General features: G+C 45.5%; 1 protein-coding gene across 1 annotated transcript in view; it reads right to left on the bottom strand.

Annotated features, from left to right (window-relative positions):
* The window catches only part of MYO18B (myosin XVIIIB), a 228518-nt gene that overhangs the window by 64911 nt on the left and 145312 nt on the right, over nt 1–18295 (bottom strand). The window contains exons 34-38 of the mRNA XM_006904961.1: nt 11067–11180; nt 9534–9650; nt 7236–7319; nt 6071–6208; nt 3534–3719 (exon numbers count right to left, since the gene is read on the bottom strand). Of these exons, the coding sequence (XP_006905023.1) occupies nt 3534–3719; nt 6071–6208; nt 7236–7319; nt 9534–9650; nt 11067–11180 (639 nt within the window). The remainder of the gene's footprint in view (nt 1–3533; nt 3720–6070; nt 6209–7235; nt 7320–9533; nt 9651–11066; nt 11181–18295) is intronic.

Below are 18295 nucleotides of genomic sequence, written 5' to 3'. Positions count from 1 at the left end.
TTTTTTGGTCTCCACAGCAGAGCCATTTTTCAGCAGCGTTGGGCTAAAAGGGCAGTGTCGTGTCACAAGGATAACTTTAGAGTTGGACACACAGGGCTGCCAATCCCAGCTCTGCCACTGCAGATCCTGCAGCCCTGGGTAAGGCTCTCTGCAGGTCTGCACCTCCACATTCTCCACCTGCTGGGATTGACGTAAGCATGAAAGAAGACAGCATCTGCAAAGGGCCTGAGCTTAGAGCGACTCAATAAATATTTGTCCAGGAAATGAATGAATGAATGCTTGCACTGGGGAGTTAGGAAATTCATTCTGTCCCTCACAGAGATTGAATTTCATAAATGGAAGGTGAAGAGGGAAATGCTTTACCCAAAGAAATGATTTGTGGTGGTGACAGGGGGCATGGTCCCCCAAATGGCAGAGCACAGACACCTCGTTTTGCCTGTGAAAGCTCTGAGTACCACTTAAAGAGAAAAGTATAAAATACACAAGCGATGACCTTAGCCTTATCTTCCATTCGGTGTGAGCTCCTTAAAGGCAGGACTGTATCAAGTTCCCTGCTGGATCCCCAAATCTGGTACGGGGCTTGGCCATAGTAAAAGCTAGGAATATATTTTGCATGAATGAAAGAACCAGAACCCTGACTGCCTTGCAGGCTTTTGGTGAAGTTTATAGAGACTGTATGGCATGGAGCCTGTCTTATGGGGGGTGGGAGGATGGAGGAAGGCACATTGGTGACACAGACACAGCCCTGGATTGGTGAGATGATATCTCCTGAGAAGCCTGGGGGAAGTTCCAGGAAGCCATGTCAATAGAGGGGCCTCGGCCACAGGGTTCATCTTAAAATGACAGTGCTCAATGAACTCTCCCACCGAGCTTGGCTTTGTCTACCTTGCCAGCTTCTACAAAGCAGGACCTTATGATTCCTTGCCCCTCCCCAGCAACACCCATTTCTGTGCTATGCCCATAGTAGGTGTTGAATATAGATACGCTGAATGAATAAATGAGGGGTATAAGAAAATATGACATCCTTTCTTCTCCCAGTGGAAATATTCCAGGGCCCAATGGCAAGGGCATACTTGAGGGCAAATAGGTTGGTGAGTTTAAGACATCCACTCTTAGGAAAGGTCTGCCAGCCTGACATTGTCCCTTTGGGCCATGCTCATCCATAGAATCACTGAGGAAACAGCAGGCTGTGCAGGATCACCGTAGAATACCAGCAGAGCAGGAACATGCCCTCCTCTCTTATAGCAGGTGGAAGGGTGACCCCCCACCAAAATTTATGTCCACTAGAACCTGTCAATTGACTTTATTTGGAAAAATGGTCTTTATTGATATAATTATGATAAAGAGTTCAAGATGAAATCCACCTGGACTTAGGTGGGCCCTAAATCTAATTACAGATGTCCTTATAAGAAAAAAGCAGAGATATTTGAGAGGTGTACACAGAGATGATGACTATGTGGAGATGGAAGCAGAGATTGGAGTAATGCAGCCACTATAAGCCAAAGAACACCAGAATTTGGAATGGCAAAGAAGGATTCTGCACTTGAGCCTTCAGAGGGAGCACAGCCCTGACAATATCTTGAATTTGGATTCTGGCCTTCAGAACTGTGAGGGAATGAATTTCTATTGCTTAAAGCCACCTAGATTTTTTATAATTAGTTAAGGCAGCCCTAGAAGACATATATATATATACCTTCCAACCACAAACACAGCAAAATAAAAAGTTCAGACTTGGTAAACTTATCCAGAATCTTGCAATCAGAAAACAAAGAAGGATCCAGGTCTAATTTCAGCATACAAGCGAGCTTTGTGTTTTATCATTTTGTGTTGTTTCTATTTTAATTCATATACAGGGTTATGCTATAATCTTTTCAGTATTTTAAGGTCTTGAAAGACATGTCCCCAAGAATGGGGATAGGAAGAGGAAAGTTAGTAGAGAAGGAAGGAGAGGAGAGAAGAGAAGGGGAGAGAGAGAAAGATAGCAAAGGAGAGAAGGGAAAAGAAACGCTCTTTGATCTGGCCAGAACGCCTGGGTGTCTGGCCAGTTAAAAAAGACATCAGAGGAGAAAGACTGGGGATGTTCTCTCACTCCCAGCCAGAGCTGGCAGGAGAGAAGCTCAGCTGCATGAGAAGCAGGGCTGGTTAATGAGGAAGTTATCCTGTCTACCGGAGGAAAGTGCCTCTCTCTCTCCCGAGGCCATGGGAGCTGCCAGTCATGGGGGTTGGACTTTGTCTGAGAGCCTGGGTCTCTTTGTGGAGCCTCTCCTCTCCCACACACAACAGCCAAGATGCTGGCTTGTCAAGGGCAAAGCTGATGGGAATGACATTGGCCCTGGGAGGCAGTGGCCAGAGAAATATACCTACTGCAGGAGGATGAGTTGGTGAGAGCTGTCACAAAACCAGAGTAGACAGGGCGGGTAGGAGCTAATGACTGAGACATAGAGACTTCTGAGCCAAGCCTCAGCATGTTGTGGGTTGTCTCAGTGAAGGCTCTATGGTGGGAAACAAAAGCAGTGCCAGATGCCTCCTGGGTCACAGAAGAAAAAACCTGGAGTTTTAGAGCTATCTGGCCTCATGTGGAAAAAGAGGGGCAGGCTCTCCAGATGCTCTATGATCCTTGAAGGAAACTGTTTTCAAAAAATACAGTTTTTGAAAACTGTATTTTTTGAAAATTGGGCAGGAAACAAATTTTAAAATGTCCCTTGGACTACCCTACGGAGCAAAGTATAGCTCAGTGAATGAAAGAAGAGACTGCAGAGTTGGACAGACCTGAGTTCAAATTCTTTCTAGCATGTAGCCTTGGGCAAGTGAATGTACCATTTTGAACCTCAATTTGGCATGTTGATGTCCCTATGCCTCAGTTTCCCCAACTGTAAAGCGGAGACAAGAATAGTACCGACCTCACAATATCTACAGGATTTAAATGAAAAATATTTAACCCAGAACCTAACATATAGCAAGTGCTTAATAAATAGCAGCTTTAACATCTTTTTATTTTTTATCATTGTTGTAGCTATTAATTATCCAGAAATAGCTCTGGTATTTATTAGATGTGACCTTAAACAAGTTACCTCACCTCTTTGAAGCCTCAGTTTTCTCATCTGTAAAATGAGATAATAATTCTGACTTCGCAGGGTTGTTACGACGATTATATAATATTATGGATGTTAAGATTCGATACAAGGTAGACATTTAATGAACGTTGATTCCCTCCTCTTCACAAGATGCTGCCCTGCTTTTTGAATGGAATGTGTGAAGCGGGAACTGGAGTCTGAGACGTCAAGGGCCTTAGAGACCGACCCTCCAGCAGGAGTGAATGAAATGCCATTGGTCTACTTTGGGCCCACTCCCAGAGTTTACAGCCAATGGCAGCATCGTTCCTCTGCCTAGCCCTTTGAGGTTTCTCCCTGCTTCCAGCTTACCCCAAGGGCCCTAGAAAGTCATCCATGAATCTCCCATTTAGAAGGAAGGAGGGCTCTCCCCAGTTTCAAACCCTCGATCACATGAGCACCAGTGTAGGGGACAGCACTCACCAGCTCCATGCACCTCCTGCTGGCCTCTGCCTCCCGCTGCACCAGCTCTTCCATGTCTGCCTTCAGCTCTTCCAGGCGCCGCTGGTAATATTGGCTGCTCTCTCGCTGCTGAGCCTCGGCCATGGCCGCCTGTGAAAGCTCCTCGCCCATCTTGATCAGGCTGTCCCGAAGCCGAATCACCAGGACCTGGAGGGGGTCAGAGAGTATACGCACACCTTGGAATCAGAGGCCAGAGACATGAAACAGGCATGAAACAGGGGGCTCCAGGAAGACAAACCCTTTGCTGAGTCTCTGTGTGTTTTTATAATCAGGATAATTGTCCTGATTTCTGATACAAAAATGAAAAATATACTTTAAAAACTTAGGAAATGATAAATGCTATTCTGAGAGGCAGTGTATCATACTGATAAGAACCCTGTCTCTGAATATGTTCTAGGTTCAAATTCTAGCTCAACCTGTTCCTGGCTGTGTGACCTTGGGCAGGTTATTTAACCTCTTAGAGAGACAGGGATGATTATAGTACCTACATTCCAAGGATGAAGTCAGGACCGAACATGGTAAGTTATGCAGAAGACTTAGCTCAGGGCCTGGCACATAGCACCTTTGTATAAGGGTTGGGAATTATTAATATTTATAGCAGCCTTCATCCATCTCAAAGTCTGGGAGGTGGATTGGTCAGGGGAGAGAACACTACACAGGGGGAGCAAGCCCTCCATGGGTTTTGGTTTCCCGATTTGTAAAACAGGGAGATTTGAGCAGATAAACTCCCATGAGCCTCAGCTCTAATATTTTATAGCATGTTTCCTTTTCTGGGAAGAAAAATCCATGAAAACACAATGAAACAATAGAGAAAATAGCTGTGGGCATCGCCAGTGCTACAGAAAAACCCAGGGGCTGTTCTCCAAAGTTCATTAGTTGGCCAACAAGCCTGGAACCAAATGATTCTGATGGGCAAATACCTGAGTGTTGACATAAAACAGAGCCCACATGAATATTTCAGGTCTTTGCTAAATACTCTGAGCCCCTTTTCAGATCAGACTGAATAATGGCCTAAAAGAAAAACTTTACTATTTAGTCCCTCTTCACCTTTCAAATGGAGTTTAGCAACAATTTTGAAGGGCAGCAGGAAGGTTACAAGGAAGAAGAGTACTTCTCAAACTGTCCCTGAGGCACCCCATCTCAAGGACTTGGATTCTACTAAATTCAAATAATGATGGCGGGGGCCGGGGGTGGGGGGAAGTGAACTGGAGGTAGAATCTGCCATTTAAAGTTATTCTACCATAGTTGACTTTTTTCTCTGCTATCAGTTGACTATACTAGAATCAAGTAAAAAAAAAAGAGAGACATGATATAGCCTAACATTATGTATTTAATTATCTAAAATATAGTAGATCAAAGTTTCAAAGTGATCTGCTGAGATGATTATGCCTTGAGGGATACCTTGAGCAATTCTGAGAACCACTGAAGGTCAAGGCAAAGAATTTTTCTTTGCTCTTCATCCATTACAGCTTTCTTAGAGACCAAATGCCCAGGAGGAAATTGGGAGGAAATCTTTCAGAATGAAGAGTGCAGCCTCTCATTGTCCAGATACACTGTCATCCTGTGGGTAAGACAGCTGGCTGCAGAGAAATTAGAGCCTGGGACCAAGATGAAGTGAAAGTCAAGTGTCAATCTACTCCTGTCACTGATGCTACCTGGCTTAATCTTGACTAAGTCACCTGAACTTTCTGGGGTCATCTCATTCTATTCTACATGCCCCATGGGGCTGTGGTAAATGTCAAGTGGAGTAGCTGATGTGGATAGATTTTGATAATGGTTATGTCCTCTAAAAATGTCTCGTGTCATTGGCCTACAGGGCTAAAAGTGACTACAATCACGGAACCCCACCCCAAGTACCTGTCCTTCAAAGTCCAACATCAAAGCCACCACCTCCTGGAAGCCTCCCTGATTCCTCGGCCTGAAGGGACCTCTGTCCCACAAACCTCACAGCCCTCTCTCCATATTATGGGTACTTATGTATATATCTTACCCACTTCTCCAGCAAAGCTCTGCTTCTAGAAAACAGGATGTTTTATATCTGTCTTCCATGTCCTTAAAACAGTCTAGCACATACTAGGTTCAAAATAAATATCTGCTCAAAATGAGTGTTGGGCATATAAGTGGAAGAGCGAGTAATAGACAGAATTAGATCAATGGATAAAAAGATACTGGGCAGACTGGGGATCGAGGTCTGAAGTAAAAAAGAATAGAGGAAGAGAAAAAGGAAAAACAAATGGAAGGGGGGATGATGGATGGACCGATGATGGTATATGGATTTGGATAGAGATAGATAGAGGTAGATGGGTTAAATGGCTAGGTAGTTTGTGGGACAGTATGAATGTTTTTGGGAAAGAGGGAGAGAAGAAATTTATCTGGGTGATGGATGAGTAATACACATTCAGATAAAAGCATAGGAGTGGATAGATGGATGGTGGAAGGATGGATAGAACTTACACAAAAGGCCTCAGAAAGGGCGATATATACTCATCATTAAGTACCTCAAATCTTTTTATCTGCACTTTCTGGAACTCCGTTTTGTTCTCCAAGTCACAGATGATCGCCTCCTGCCTGCTGACAATGGCTCGATCCACGGTGGACTGCTCCAAGTACTCGATGCGCATCTGAGCCACCTGTAGCTGGGGGCAAACCCAAAAGGTCCATTGGCCACTGTCTTGGAATGGAGACACACACAGGAGCCAGTCCTGGGCCTGTTCACACTGCCTCCTTCTTGGCTCAGGTACTGTATGTTGAATGTATAAGCAAAATCTGCCAGTTCCACTCTGAGGACCCTGATACCAGACCCAGCCCCTGAGTCTCGGGTGCTAGCGGGTGACATTTCCTGGGCCTTCTGCCTCCAAAACAAGACTTTCAATCAGTGCTTCTCTTACTTTCTTTCCCTGCTCTGCTAAGGGAGCAAAGCCCATGTGTGAGCAGCAGGTTTCAGCATCGAAGGACACAATCAAAGTGGGTTTGGGTACCAAGCACCTTTATCAGAGTTCAAAACCTAGCTCCCCTATTCTTGAGCTGGATGGGCCTGGGCAAGTTAGTTCCCTTCCTTGAGCCTCATCTCTTCATTTTTGTGTGTGTGTGAGGACCAAAGGAGATGAGTGCCTGGTACATCATTAACACCCAGCAAGCAGCCCCTGCTGCTGTGCTTTCATCGTGCTTGTTATTCAGCGCCCATGGACATTTGAAACTCAGTCACTCTGACAGTCACTCTAAGCAGGCACATGGGACAGTTCTAGAAGAGCTGTGAGAATTTCATGGATAATAGCAACCCACTAGCTAACAGAGAAATTCAGGGATGTTTGGAGGAACCATGACTTCGAAGGAAGATTTTGCATAGGCCGATGATCCTGTCTTTCACAGACCATCCCATTTCCTTAGAGCTATTTTTCTGAGGGAGAAAATCCTGCCCTAAATGGCTGATGAGTGTCTTCTTTGGATGCTGAACAGGCACAGTTAAGAGTTGGTGTGTATGTGCCAGCGGGCGGGGGGGCTTGGATTGCTCTCAATTCATTTGGTGCAAGACTGAAGTTGAGAGAAAGAGGGAAGGAGAGAGGAAAGAAGAGAATGAATGACAGCTTCCAGGATCCAAAGCTTGAGGTCCCCGAGAAAATCCTTCCCTTCTTCCCTCACAATATGGCAGCTCTGAGCACATACTTGCTCCTGAAGCTTGTGTTTCTCCTTCTTGGCTTCCTCCAGCTGCAGCTGCAGTTCCTGGATCAGTCCAATGTCAGCAGCAGACTAGCGAAACAAAAAATGTCACCTTGAGACCACAGCCCTTGCTGGGAAACTGTCCTTGGCAATCCCTTCTTTCACCACCCACAGATGTCTAAATTTCTCAGAGACTCTATGCCAGTACCAAAAGGGTATCTCTCACATCCTCCCCAACCTCCTTCGTCTCAATGTTTGCTGAGTCACTCCCATTATGTAAGCCCAGAGCTTTGGTCAACTGTCCAGCATTGTATTATATATTCTTGAGAGTCCAGACAAAAATGGGCTGGCCACAGCACTAGATTCTGAGGGAAGAGAACTATTCTGATTTTCAGGTAACTAGGATTCCAGACCTGGATGCTGGCCTTGGCAAGCCCCAGAAGCTCTCTGCACGTCAGTATTCCATCTGTAAAAAGGGCTGACTGTCATCATTTAGCCCCTCTACCTGGGGTTTGTTCAGAGATTAAATGAGGCAATGGAGAGTAAAGGTCCTTAAAAAAAGTAGATCCAAACCGTTAAGTCTGATTATCTCCACTGAGAGAAATTCCAGAGAGCAGGAGTGTCCCTCAATTTCCGTTTTCTACATGTATTTATTATTTAAATTATTTATAATGGGCATATGAATATGCTGCTTTTGTAATTGAATAAATAAATAAACTGCCATGTTGAAAAAATAAGTGTGATTCAGAAATACAGAAGATACCATAGGCTATTTTTGTGATGATTGTTATCACGTTGATGAAATAATTGATCTTTTTTGTTATTATTGCTTGTTTAGCAGAAATTCCCTCAGATCAAATCTCTGTAGAATGCATTCAATGCCTGGCAGGCATTCTACCTTGGACCTCCTCTGGGGGTACAATGTGGAGAAGATGCTCTTTGCTCTGGGAGGGAGCTGTTACATGGTTATGCAAATCAGATCAGTTATGCAGATCAGATCAGTTATAAGGATCAGAAATCCACCAGAGGTCCTCATTGCATCCCTCAGCTCCACCCCAAAGCTTCTGCTTTTCCCTGTCCTGCCATTGTGCTTCCTAATTGTCTTCTGGGTTCATCCGCTTCCCCGCATCTTCACTTCACCTCCCTGGTCCAATCTGCCATTCTCTCTCCCCTGGACTGCAGCTTTTGTTTATTCAACAGCTATCTACTGCATGCCTACTCCAAGCCAGGCACTCTTCTAGGCTCTGGGATATAGTCTTGGACAATAAAGGAGAATTTTTTCACTGTAGAGCTTACAGTCTGGGGCTGCATTCTGGCTATTGCTCTCCTTCTTTTTCCCCTTAAAAGTTTGCCAATGATTCCTATCACACATAAAGTGAAATCCAAACTCATCACAGCCTTCAAGACCCTAATCTAGCCCTCCTGTGTTGGCCTCGCCAACCTCATCTTGTGCCACACTCCCTTCACTAGCTTCCCTTCTGCCTCTGAAATGTACCTTTGTGTGTGCTGTTCCCTCACTATTCCACTCTAATCTAACTCCTGCTCCTTGTTCAGATCTCTATCCAAGTGCCACCTCCTCAGGTAAGTCTTTCCTGACCTCCAACCTAGGTCAGGATTTGAAGAACCATGTTCATTTTCTTTCCAGACTCTTGGCTCAGTTTGTAAGACTCCTCTCCAATCTGGGTGACTATGTGATAAGGTCTGTCCAGTCCACTAAACTATGAGCTACACAAAGACAGGAAAGGGATGTCATTTTACCCAAAACACTATCCTTGTCATTCTACACAATGTCTAACACATGGTGGGTGCTCAGTAAATCCTGAATGATGAATGAATGAATGAATGAATGAATGAATGAATGAAGAGGTTGATAGGTAGGATGGATAGATGGATGGATGGATGGATGGATGGATGGATGGATGGATGGATGGATGGATGGATGGATAGACAGGTGGGCAGGTAGATAAAAGAGTAGACAGGTGAATGGGTACATTGATGAGCAGATGGATGGTGGATGGATGAATATTTCGATGGGTAGATGGATAGATATGTGGGTGGGTGGATGAGTGAATAGATATGTGAATAAATCAAAATCTTGCTTGATGGAGATGTCCTCCAGAGATGCGCACGCCATCTGAAGGTGACATTCTCTTCACATGAACTTTCACAATTCCTATATATCTTTGTGGCATTTATCCTTTCAACGTCCTAAGACCAGGGAGTAGCCCAACCACATTACCTTCTCAATATTCCCCACCTACCTGGCTCAAGACCACTAAGCTTTTCTCCATTTAAGGCTGTTACCTGTGCAATGAGGTCTTTGTGCTTCTGCATGAGGTCATTCAGGTCATCCTGGTCCTCGTCAATGCGCTTCAGGAGGTCTGTTCTCTCAAACTGCAGCCGGTACAGCTGCTCATCCACCTGGTGGGAGAAAAGACAATAGTTGAAGGGTGGGTGGGAAGGGAACGGCAGGGAGCTGATGGAGAGCAATGCGGGGCTTGCCTGTGGGGGTATCAGGTGAGTGACCATCTACATGTAAGGGTGGCTATGGGTGTGCCAGTGAATGCTATGGGTATGACAGCTCTGTGCGTGGGCACTGGGCATGTATGTGACTGTGTGAATGCAGCATGTGTGTATGTGAATGGGTATAGATCTGCATAAGCCCACCTGGGATCTACATACACACATTTTAAATGGGCATGGTACATATATGTGAGTGCAAACTCCTGTAATTTCCCCGAGAAGGGACTTTGTTCTGTTCACAGGCATATTCCCAGCACTAGGCCTACAAATAGCGGGTGCTCAATAAACCTGTATTGAATAGATGGATAGACTTAAATGCATATTTTGCCTATGAGGGCATTTATTTTGTATGTTTGTTTGGTGATTTTGTACATGAGTATGCATATTCATCTCTGCATATTGTGTGTGTATGTGTATGTGCCTATGTTTGTGGGCAATTTTCTCTTAATCTAATGCAAATAAAATTTGGGACAAAACAGGCCAGTCAGGATCTTGAGATAAGCTCTTGCCTATAAGTTTCTAGTTACACTTCAACTTTAGGATTTTACATATAAAGAATAAATTTAAGCCAACCCTGTATACTCAGAGAGGGGACTTAGAAACCTACACCCAATTTTCACCAACATAGTAGATCCATAATATATATTCATTTGTCCCTGTTCAGTGGTGAGCACATAGAATGTCCATAATAGATGGCTGGGTCTTTATAGCGGGGTTCCCCAACTGCCAGGCCATGAACTGGTCCCTGGTGCCAAAAAGGTTAGGGACCACTGCCTCATAGCAGTAAGCTAAGTGGGTTCATGAGGGTTGCCCTTGTCTCTATTTATAAGAATGAACATATAGTAGCCCAGCAATAATGACCAAGTCCCCTCCTATGGTGGGGAGTGTATAGTAGGACTACAACAGATGCCTGAGAACTACTTACAGTGGTGAGCATGCTCTGGGTGCACAACAAAAGTTTTGTTCCCACTTAGGGTGCTGAGCAAACACTAGGCTAATATCAGATGCTCCCATAGTACTGAGCACACATTAGGTCCACAACAGGTTCCTTGCCTATCTTTGCAGAGGCAAACACGCATTTGACTCTCGTATATGCCCTTACATCTTTATAATGTTCAGCTCGTAGTAGGATGCTGCACTTTGAGAGTCTTGAGCACCCAATAGATCTACAATGGGTATCTGTACCTTCAGTGTGGTACCCAGTAGGTCCATTATAAGTGCCCTCGTCCCTCTTATAGTGACGAGCACACAGTAGGCCCACACTAGCTCAGAGAGCTGCACTAGGCCAGCTTCAGAAAGGGAGGGTACAGGTACCAGGCTCTTGTTCCGGGTCACGTTCTCCAGCTCGCTGTGCATGCTCTCCAAGTCCGCAGTCAGCGCCTTCTGGGTCTTCAAGGCATCCTCACATTTTGCTTCACTCTGCTCCAGCTGGACCAGGCCACAGGATGAGAAGAAAAGAGACGAGGCCTTGTGACACTGCTTCCTTGCACGTCCTTCCCCTCCAGCCCGGCCCAGCCCCTCTCAGACAATAAAATCACTTACAGGTGACTCTCATGTCTTCACTACTAGTCATCAACCAACAACTAGGGGAAGCAAATGTGTTTGCATTTGAGGCAGCCTGGTGCTGAGCCCGCTCAAAGCTGAACAGGCACTGCTCTATAAAATAAGGCCGGGCCACCCCTGCCTCAATGCTGGGAGCTAGTCTCCAGTTCTGTTCAGCAAATATTTGCTGACACCCACTGAGTGCCAGGCACAGGCACTCAGGGAACAGTCAACTTGGCCCCTGCTCTTCCATGAGGGAAACAGGGAAGGACAGTTAATGACAACTACTCCGAGGAGTACAGGAAGAGGAGGAGGACACAAGGGTGCCGGGAATACAAGATGGGGGTCAGAGAAGGATTCCTGGAGGAGGTTTGGAGACATTTCTCAACCAGAGCTGTGAATCCCTTTTAAGTGATATGTATAATATTCCACATGTGAGTATTTTCCTGGGTTCATGACTTTCATTAAATTCTCAAAGGTTAAGCGCCACCTACTTAAACAAAATTTCTCTTTCTCACCCTTCTTGCTCATCCTTCCACCCACTTGCACACAATAGGCCTGCTATCCTGTCAGAGTGGGGCCATCAAGCAGGTACAATTACCTACGTGGCCCTAGAAGACAGACAGTCCCCACTGGAGGAAAGCGACTTCCGTGCACAAACCCTAAGTCCATTCCGCAATAGGCAGTTGTCTCTTGATTTCTGAACCCTAGAATTTCTGAGTAGAAAATACCCTTAGAAATAACTCAAGGAAAATACTTGAGGCTCAGAGAAGGGTCGTGCTTTGCCCAAAGTTCTACAGCTACAAGGAGCAAAGACATCACTTACAATGTCCTGACCAGCACACTTCCTCACCGTCCCTCCAAATGATATTAAGGCTGGTGCTCACAGAAGATAAAAAAAAGCCAGCTACAGTCCTAACGAACCAATATGCATACAATCTCTGATCCCTGCAACTACCGAGACAGTGAAGGGGCCCCATTGATCTATAAAAGGAAAACAATAGAGCCAAGGCCAGGCAAGACAACAGGCCAAGGTGGGGGACTCTGTGGGTAAAAACCACTTGGAATCGTTTTCATCCCCTTCCAAACTTTCTGAGGGCATAGAATGTCTCCCTCAGAAAGTCCAGGAGCTCAGCTCACAGATTAGAATAGTAATGACAATGGAAGCTGAGGAGCCAGGAGGCAGCCATTCATTTGAATATTACTTACCAAGTACAGTTGTAAAAGGTTCTACTTGCATTTTCTCTTTTCATCCTCTTTTTAGATCTGTGAGGTGCTTACTGCTAATATCCCCATTTTATAGGTGAGGAAATCGAGGCCCTCGCCTTCTCCCATAGCTTCCTTACACTGCCACCGCTAGTTCCAGCCTCACCCCACTGCCAGCTGCTATGATCCACAAAAGCCCTATTTTCAAAACCCCGAGGACAATGCACTCCTGCAGTTGGGCTCGTAGCAGAGACTGTTGTTGCAAGAGGACTTGGCGGCCCATTTCCTTCAGTGACTGGGAGAGATTGAGACACACTGAGAAAAATGATGTGGAGCAAGGGGAGGTAATTAGCATTGTTAGAGCATAATTGAAAGAGGACAGAAGAAGTCAGGCACAGCCTTATCTTCCCTCAGATGACTCCAGGGCCTCCGGAAAGGCAGGGAGATGCAATGAAAGGCTCCCCTCCTGCACCTCAGGCAGAACGAAACCAGACCTTGATTCATTCGAAAAACAGAGGCCTTACTATGTGAGCCATTTAAGCTTAGACCTAAAGGATACCAAAGCAACCGACAGCCACATGCAAATGTAGGAGAAAGAGCACTCGGGGTGGGGGCGAGAGCAAGTGCAAAGGCCCTGAGGCAAAAACGGGAACAAATCTGGTGCTGAAGAACAGAAGGATGTCCAGCATGGCTGGACAGCTGTACCGAGAGGGAGAGGAGGTGATGCTCATGGGACAGGATGCAAAGCTTAGATTTATTTTCGGTCTGTAGGGGAAATCATCGATGATTTCTAAGGAAAGTGGTACGTTCTCCCTCTGGCTGTTGTGGGGAGGATGGGCTTTACTGGATAAGACTGCAAACAGGGTGGCCAGTGAGGACACTGCTGTGGTCCTCCAGGAAGGAGGTGGTACAGGTGCTCCAATCAGAATAGAAGTGAAGGAAAAAAAAAAATGGAAGGATCTGCACAGTGGGGAATGTAAAGAACAAAAGGTCTGGGCAGGCAGCAGCAGATGGGCCATCGTGGGAGATGATGTCAGATAACTAATAGTGGAAGAGAGAGGCAGCACGCTGGGCCTCGCTGCCAGGCCAAGTTGCTCGGCCCAGGGCCAGGAGGCAAGGGAGAGCCATTGTAAGAAACTCAACAGAGGCGAATAGGATGACAGCAGTTCCCATCTGCTCAGTTCCTCCTTCGGCTGAGGGTTTCATCAGTATGATGCCACTGGTCCTCAGAGCCACTGGAGAAAGAAGGCTCTATTTTTAACCCCATTTTTCAGATAGTATAGAGTGCATGATCCAGAAATGCTCCTTATTGTCCCCAATTTCCCTGGAGCAAGCAGGGAGAGGGACAATTTATCCCCAGGCAGAGATGAACACAGAGTGAGCTCAGTCAATGGCAACGGCTGGCTGTTGGCTGTATTCTTAGCCCATACTGGGTTAGAGATAGGATTATCTTGGCCCCAATGGTTTTGGCATTAATGGCCACACCTGCTACTGTTGCTTGGGGACTATTTCCAGTGCACTGTGCTTTATCTGCCTGTCTTCATAATGACCCCACAACACCCCTAGGAGAACTGTGTTACCATTAGGACTAATTCACATAGGAGGAAACTGCGGCTCACAGAAGGGAAGTGACTTGCCCAAGGCCACATAGCTGGTCAGTTGATAAGCCTGGCTGATCCAATTCCAGAGCCCAACCTCTTTTTTTTTAATTTGATTTAAAAATTTTTTTTTTATTTTTCAGTTATAGTTGGCATATAATATTATACTATTTCCAGGTGTATGATATAGTGATTATGATATAGACATTAATATAACTTATAAAGTGATCACCTGGATAAATCTAGTACCCATCCGACACTCTATGTAGATATTACAATATTACTGACTATATTCCTTGTGCTATACCTTAAATCGACATGACTATTTTATAACTACCAATTTGTACTTCTTAATCCCTCCTGCTTTTTCATTCACCATCTCCCTCCCATCTGGCAACCTTCAAAATGTTCTCTGTATCTATGAGTCGGTTTCTGTTTTGTTTGTTTATTTTTCTCTTTAGATGCCACATGTAAGTGAAATCGTATGGCATTTGTCTTTCTCCAGAGCCCAACCTCTAAATCGCTGGGCCCCACTGTTCTTCTCTAGAAAGTCTGAACATCCAGGCAAGATAAATTAAAATAAAGACAGAACTCAAGAGCAATTAGCTCAGTGGCTTGGTGCTATAATGAAAGCCACTTAGGCAGTGTTGTGATGGCCTGAACCAGACTGGGGACTATAGAACGAGAGGTAGATAAATCAGAGAGAACTGACAGAACTCGGAGGTTGAATCAATGTTGTAGCACCAAGGAAACACACATCATTACAAGAGCCTTCTGGAGATAAACGAGTTCATCCCATAGGGATGAACCAACACTTAACCCCACTTGCCAAGAGCCAGATTCTACCATGTGTGGAGGTCAAAGCTTGGGCATTGGAGCCAGACCTGGGGAAGCTGCCTCTCCCAGCCAGTCACTTAACCTGGCTGTGCCTCAGTTTGCTCATCTGTAAAATGGGGTGAGTTACATCATAAGCTCTCTGTAGAATAAATAAGTGAAAACATGGTAGTGCTGAGTACAGTACCCGGCACTGAGTAAACGCTAAAAATGTAATGGTGGTTGTTGCTATTGATCATCCCTTTTATCCTCTTAACAGTGAGAAGTAGGGATTTTTAACCCTATTTTAGAGGTGAGGAAAATGGAGGAGAGTCCAAGATGTCAAGGTCACACCACCAGGATGAGGCCCAGCTTGCGCATTCACAATCTTAAGGAGGAATTTTAGGTTTCCTGACAGAGTGGGGGTCAGGGGGTAAGGGTGCCCACCCCAGAGGCACACAAGTGAAGCAGACCCAGATCTTCACAGGATCTGGATGGGCATGACCAGAAATTCCCCACACCTAGCCCTCCACTGGGCAGGCTCCAGGCTGCTGCTGACAAGCCATCTTAATGCCAAGCTTTAAAAATTTCAATTTATTACTCTTTAGGGAACAGGAAGAAATACAGGGCCATCTCAAGCTGATTTTCCATTATGAATGACCTGGCGAAAGAATAACTCACTGCACATTATTTCCATATTGAGGCTGTTTGACTGACATTTTTATGAAGTCAGGTGGCAAGTAATGTGGCTGATATCAGATGCTTTGGTGGTATGTGCCTGCCTACCACTGCTTTGAAAATGCCTTCCCAAGAGGGGCTCCGCATGGAACAGAGAACAGAGGGGAATGAGGAAAGATGGTTGACAAATGGCTCCTGGGGAAGGGTGATTGGGGTCTATCCTGGCCAGGGTGGTAATGAGGATCCTAGGTGGCAACTGCCAATTCACATCTTTCAGCTCCAAGTCACCATCACGTTTCCATGGTCTCATCAATTAGAGTCTGTGACATTGAGCAGATTACTTAGCCTCTCTGAGTTTTGGTTTTCCCCATTCACAAAGTGGAGGAAATAACAGTTCACATTCATTAAGTAGAACTGCTGAATACAGTTGTGTTAGTTGTTCACTGCACAAGCCTAGTGAATGCCATGCACAGAGATTATCTTGGGTTAGTATAGGACCTCACGACATAGGGTAGAGAGGTTTAGGATAAGACAAAGGCCCTGTGATTTCCATCCCTCTCCAGACCTAGTATATGACTAGAACTACAATAAGCCCTCAATGAGAAAACTGATTCAATTTTCATATAGTTCATGTTTTTCTTTCTCTTTCAAATCTTGTTTCTTGTAAAATCAATACAGTAATGCCACAGATATGTGGGCACAAAGCACCAATCCACATTTAATCGCCAGAGAACTCCTCCTCCCCATCCTCGCACACATTCAGTCCTTTTATTCTTCACTAATTAAGTCGGCCACCCTTCCCCAGCATCTGCTCAAATTCTGAAAGGCAGGCATCCAAGGAAGCCATCGTTTCTTTTCCAGACCCTTGGGTTAGGAGCCCACAATTAAATGTGCATGCGCCCATTGCCAATCTTCCTCAAACCCAGCCGCAGATGGGAACGTGCTTCTGACCTTGAGCATAAATTAAGGGTGACTGAGCTTTGGCCTGGGGGTATTTGGTGAGGTCCTGCCTCTTCAGTGATTGTGGGAGGACCCTGAAGGTCCTCAGGGGCAGGATGAGACGGGTGCCATCTAGGATCAAAGTGCTGTACAAGCCTGGGGAGTGCCAAGTGCATGGGTTATGAGGTTGAGCTCTGACTATGACAGGCACTGCTCTGGACACTTGTCGTCAAAGGATGGTGGTGGGGATACATTCTCCCCCCCAATATGGCCTCTCGCATTCCCTGGTGGTCTAGTGGTCAGGATTCGGCGCTCTCACCAATATGGCCTCTCATCTATCATGAGGTTGAACATTTGACATCACACAGCATTGTGTGGTCGTTAAGAGCAGACTCAATGGTCAGGCAGAATTGGATTCCAGTCCCAGCTCCTCTATTTATGAGCCTGTGGCCTTGAGTAGGTTATTTAGCATCTCTGAGCTTTGTTTTTTCCCATTCACAAAATGACGGAAATATTGGTTCATATGCATTGAACAGGACTTCCGAGTACAGCTGCATCAGTTGTGCACTGCACAAGCCTAGGGGATGTCACGCACATAGGTTATGAAGATGAACTCTTACTCTGTGCCAGGCCCCACTCTGAACATTTTTCATGTGTTAACTCGTTTAACCTTCACACCAACAAGCTGAGATAAGGTCAATAACCATTCTTGTTAAAATTTGGGAAACTGAGGGGTAGAGAGGTCAAGTGACTTTTCAAAGGTCACACAAGTACTAAGTGGCTGAGCTGGCCTATGAACCCAGGCAGTCTGGCCACCAAGTTCCCCCTCTGAGCCATCACACTGCAATAGTTGTGTGTATCACATTTGCTCTGAAGGGGAAATCTGGTGATGTGATTACACAGCATCTACTCTCCCTTCTTTTGTTAGCAGCACCCCATCTTCACTGCAAAATGGTCATCCCCCACATGTCCATCTGGTTCTGATGGGGCTGACACTCCACCCTGAGGCCCAGAGAAGATGAATGTGACTCAGCCTAGCCAATCAGAGTTCCACTTCCTGTTAGCCACAGTGGTTGGCTATGGGGTCGTAGCATGGCTGACACCAGGATTTTTGCTGGGACTATGGAAACAAAGTTGGTCCCTTCTGATGCAGGATGTCAGCTTGGAGTATCTGGGAGCCCTCTTCCCACTGATCAGAAAGAGATTGCCTAAGAATACAAGGTGACATCAAGGTTGCTTAGGCATGAGACACATTCTTGGCATGGTTGGAGCACCTAGATCCAACCAACGCTGAAGGCAATTTAGCCTCAGAACTTTTTAGATATTTTGGGCAATAAGTTTCCTTTTCCTTCTCAAGACAATTTGAGCCAGATTGCTGTCACCTGGAACCCAGATACAGGGTGAGTAAGTTAGAGGAGATAACACATACACAGTGTCAGCCACAGAGTAAACACTTAAAACCATGGGTGATGGCATTTGTTGATGCTATTCTGGCAAAGTTGGATCAAATTAGATGCATTTAAAGCCCTGTGATAGAATAGCAATCACTTATTGTTAATCTATTCTGTGTATGAATTTCACCTCTTGTGGGGCGGGGTGGATTAAACATTCCTCTTTCTAGATTATTCATTGGCAGGAGAAGGGAAGAGAACAAGATTTCTTCAACACCGACTGTATCAGGCCCTCTGTGGGTCACTTGATGTTCATTATCACTATAGCCCAAAACAGCCCTGCAAAGGAGGACTCAGCCTTCATCACATTACAAAT

The sequence above is a fragment of the Pteropus alecto genome, unplaced genomic scaffold (genome assembly GCF_000325575.1).
Source record: "Pteropus alecto unplaced genomic scaffold, ASM32557v1 scaffold190, whole genome shotgun sequence".
In the NCBI taxonomy this organism is placed as follows: domain Eukaryota; kingdom Metazoa; phylum Chordata; class Mammalia; order Chiroptera; family Pteropodidae; genus Pteropus; species Pteropus alecto.
Note: the sequence above shows the minus strand (reverse complement) of the source record. Positions and strands in the feature narration are given on the sequence as shown.